Source organism: Benincasa hispida, chromosome 3 (assembly GCF_009727055.1).
Source record: "Benincasa hispida cultivar B227 chromosome 3, ASM972705v1, whole genome shotgun sequence".
Classification (NCBI taxonomy): Eukaryota; Viridiplantae; Streptophyta; class Magnoliopsida; order Cucurbitales; family Cucurbitaceae; genus Benincasa; species Benincasa hispida.
In genome coordinates, this window is record NC_052351.1 from 70,008,047 (window position 1) to 70,011,693 (window position 3,647).

General features: G+C 36.6%; 1 protein-coding gene across 5 annotated transcripts in view; it reads left to right on the top strand.

Annotated features, from left to right (window-relative positions):
- The first annotated feature begins 474 nt into the window (after positions 1 to 474).
- LOC120073014 overlaps positions 475 to 3,647 on the top strand; it is a 19,026-nt gene continuing 15,853 nt past the window's right edge. Inside the window, exons 1-3 of one of the 5 annotated variants that reach the window (XR_005480667.1) lie at positions 475 to 709; positions 1,034 to 2,196; positions 3,291 to 3,415. Coding sequence is in view for 3 of the 5 variants with exons in the window: in XM_039025566.1 (XP_038881494.1) it covers positions 1,300 to 2,196 (897 nt within the window). In the remaining 2 variants the exon portion in view is untranslated. The remainder of the gene's footprint in view (positions 710 to 1,033; positions 2,197 to 3,290; positions 3,416 to 3,647) is intronic. The other 4 variants (XM_039025566.1, XM_039025564.1, XR_005480666.1 and 1 more) reach the window with 4 other exon arrangements.

The following is a 3,647-nucleotide window of genomic DNA, read 5'->3' on the forward strand; positions in this document are numbered from 1 at the left end:
GGCTGACTTGTTCGTGAACGAGAACAAGTGCCGCACAATCACTAAGTGAAGCTTTGGAAAGTGCGATTGTGACACTGTGTGATAGTGCCCTCACTTGGTGCTACTATTATCCAACCTCAAGGGTTTTTTTTGTAATTTTTCTCTTCTTTGCTCGGTTGATCTTTTAGGCCCATTTGAACCTTTTTTTGTCTTAAGAGTCTGTTCTACCTTCTTTATATTCGAAACCTACTAAATCATGAAATAAAACACATAAAATTAAGAAATGAGCCTGAATAAAGTAGAACGAGATAATAACGTATTTTATGTATTATCTCACCCGAGTTAAAATATTTAGAGCAAAAATCGATCTACCTCATCCAAATTTAAGATTTGTAAAAGGAAAGATAATGAAACAATTATGGTTTGAAATCTTGAAGTCCTTTGGGAAAAAAGATAAAAACGCATTGTATTCTCTTTCTCATGCTGTGGCGTTTGTTTGGCAATATGGTAAAAAAAAAAGTAGTCAAGTCCATATCAAAATCCAAAATCTCTCTCTCTCTCTCTCTCTCTCTCACGCCGTTCACTTGGCCGCCAAAAGAGCAAGCGCAGAGAAGATCACTCCAAGAGGGAGGGAGAGAGAGAGAGAGAGAGCAGAATTTCAATCTCTGTAGCATCTTATCACTTCCCTCACGATTTCCCAACCCTTCTTCCGATTTGATTCCTGCCGCAGGTCCATCTTCTTCTTTTGCTTTTCTTCTCTGTCTTCTTTTTTTACTTTCGCATCATTCTATGGAATCTCGTTTTGTTTTTGTTTCACTGCTGCTGCGTATTCGTCATGCTTGCTTTTCTATCCCCTTAGCCGCCTTTTATTCCCCCTTTTGTGTGGTTTTTGATGGTATAGTGGGTATACTATGCATTCTCTTTTGCACGTAGTCTCTTGAATTTTGGTGATCTGCTACTGTTTCTTCTTTATTTTTGTTGGGTCTTGCTTGTTTTGTTCTATATTTAATTAGAATTGCTCAGTTCAAGTCCATTGTGTGGTAAAATTGCTCAGGTCTAGGGATTTTGCTTCCCGACGAACACTATTGTGCTTGGGCAGTTGGTACTGATGGTCCATTCTTAAACTGGGCAGATCAGGCGAGGATGATTGTTTCTTATTCTCATTTTGCTACTGAGAAGTAGTGATTTTGTCTAATTTTCATTTAGTGCCCGGGGAGAATTATGCTTGAATTGGCTGATTTTTGGACTTATTGAAGTAGAATGGCTGAGTAATCTAAGAGCAGGTCTAGCTTGTTTAAGTCATTGTGCTCCGTGACTGATATGATGGTTAAGGAAAATTTGCTGCAGAGGGTAGATGACAATGCTAAAGAGAATGATTGTTTAACTATTGGGAGTGAAGATTTGGGTTCTCAGTCTCGCCACAGTGTAGGGAAGGAATCTGGGGCCAGTTGTCGTGTGTGTCAATGTGTTGAATCTGACAGAAGAGGTGATGCTGTTTTAGGATTTCTGGGCATCACTCCTCCAATTATGGAAGCAAGGAAATGCGATGGGGATTCTAAGCCTGAGAAGCAAAGTGCAGAAAATGTTGATGGTGGTTCTGTGCTGAAAAAAGATGTTAAAGAGGATTCTGGTTCAATTAAGTTCATAGGGCCTAATGGGGAGGTTTTCATTTGCAAAGCTGATATTGAGATGGGTTCATGTCATCATGAAGATGCATTAGTGGAGCTTGGGTGCTCTTGCAAGAGTGACCTTGCACTTGTACACTATGCATGTGCTCTTAAGTGGTTTGTAAGCCATGGATCTACAGTTTGTGAAATCTGTGGATGTATTGCAGAAAATATTAGAACCGATGACTTTAGAAAGGTTGTGAGTTCTTTGAAAGAATATGAAGCTTTAAGGGAGAGAACTGTTAGTGGGATACCTAATCCTATGCAGCCTACTGCTAGTACTGATATAGATCCTGATGCTGTTGCTGCTGTCCGCAGGCAGCGGCTAAGTGAAATCTCGTTGTGGTTCAGTCCTCATAATTATAGTAGCAACAATAACTCTACTGCAGCCTCCCAGGTTATTTCTGAACATCTGAATACCATCTCGGAAAATGTTGTTCATGCTGAAAATCCTGCAACCAGGTGGGCTGTTGAGGGTACTGGAATTCTCCTTGCTACAGGGCTGCTTACTGTTACGCTTGCTTGCCTAATAGCTCCTCGTGTGGGGAAGGTAAGTCCTTGTAGTTATTTTATATTGTAGTAATACAGATATATTTTTCTTGTCAGAAAGGTTCATTGAGAATCTTCTTATTTTAAAATAGAAATTCAGAGTACTGGGAATTACTGATGCATTAAGCTTCTCAGTAAGCCACATTTGACTAACATACTCAATAGTGCTTTAGATGTAGAAAGCTACTGTCCTTGTTTTCTTATTAAAAAATTATTGCCTTGTTCATTTATTAATTTAATATTGTTTCTTTTAGGTATTTGACGACAAAACCTAACATTCTGATTAAATAACCTAACATTCTGATTAAATGTTTCAACTTTGGGTCACTAATACTTTGGAACACACTTTTAGTTCTTGAGAACATCTAGTCTTGTCATTATTATTATTATCATTATCTTCATTATTCTTTTTTGTCAATTTTATGTGTCCAATTTTGTTTAGTTGTTTATCCATATGCACCTAGTTAAATCTTTCAGCTTTTTCTCCCTTACCTTTTTTTCTTTCATTGACGAATAAAATAAAAGAGGGAGTGAGTAGTCCCAATACCTAAAGGCACATTACAAGAAAGATCTCCAATTTAAAATTAGGAGGAAAGACAATAATTGGTAAAAGGGTGTTTACATTTACACCAATACAAAGCACGAAAAATATCAAAACCATGAAATTAACAAAACTTGGGTGCTTGCCATTGAAACTTCGCCATTTCTCTCCAACCGAAGAGTCCAAAAGAAAACCTTATTATAGCAAGCCAAAGAGTTTTCCTATCACATTTTATAATTTTTATTATTATAACTTTATAATTTTTAGTCATTGTTATAATTATTATTTTAAATGAGAAACCAACCTTTCATTGAGAAAATGTGAAAGAATGCAAATAGGAACATTCGAAGAAAGAAAAAAAGCCCACAAAAGGAGATCCTGTTAAAGAAAAGAACTCCAAACGAGTAATGAAGACCTAATAAATAATTACAGACAATTTTGTGACCTAACCCCAAAATGAAATATTAGACCTAACAAAGGTCCATACATCCCACGAGTTATTATCAGCTTCTCTAAAGATTTTGTGTTCCTTTCCTCCTGTAAACTCCATGAAGAACTGCACACCCCAACTTGTCACAAAAATCTCCCGACGGAGGAGGAACTCTTCGATCATCTCTCTATAGTCTCTGTGACTGGCCATGTGGAAATCAAGTGTTATAAAGATACTTCCAAATTGACGGTGAGAACTCACAATTCCAAAGGATAATAAAGATGTATAGAACATAATAATATGTTATGACATCAATACGTTTACTTTATTAAAACATAACAAAGTTTTAGGGGAAAAAGACAATAAAATTATTCATTAATAGTCTACCTGAATTGTTTTCTAAAAATATGTATAATCACCCATATAAAATTGTTTCAACCATTTGTAGGTGCTAGTTTCTCTTCAGACTACTAATGCAAAG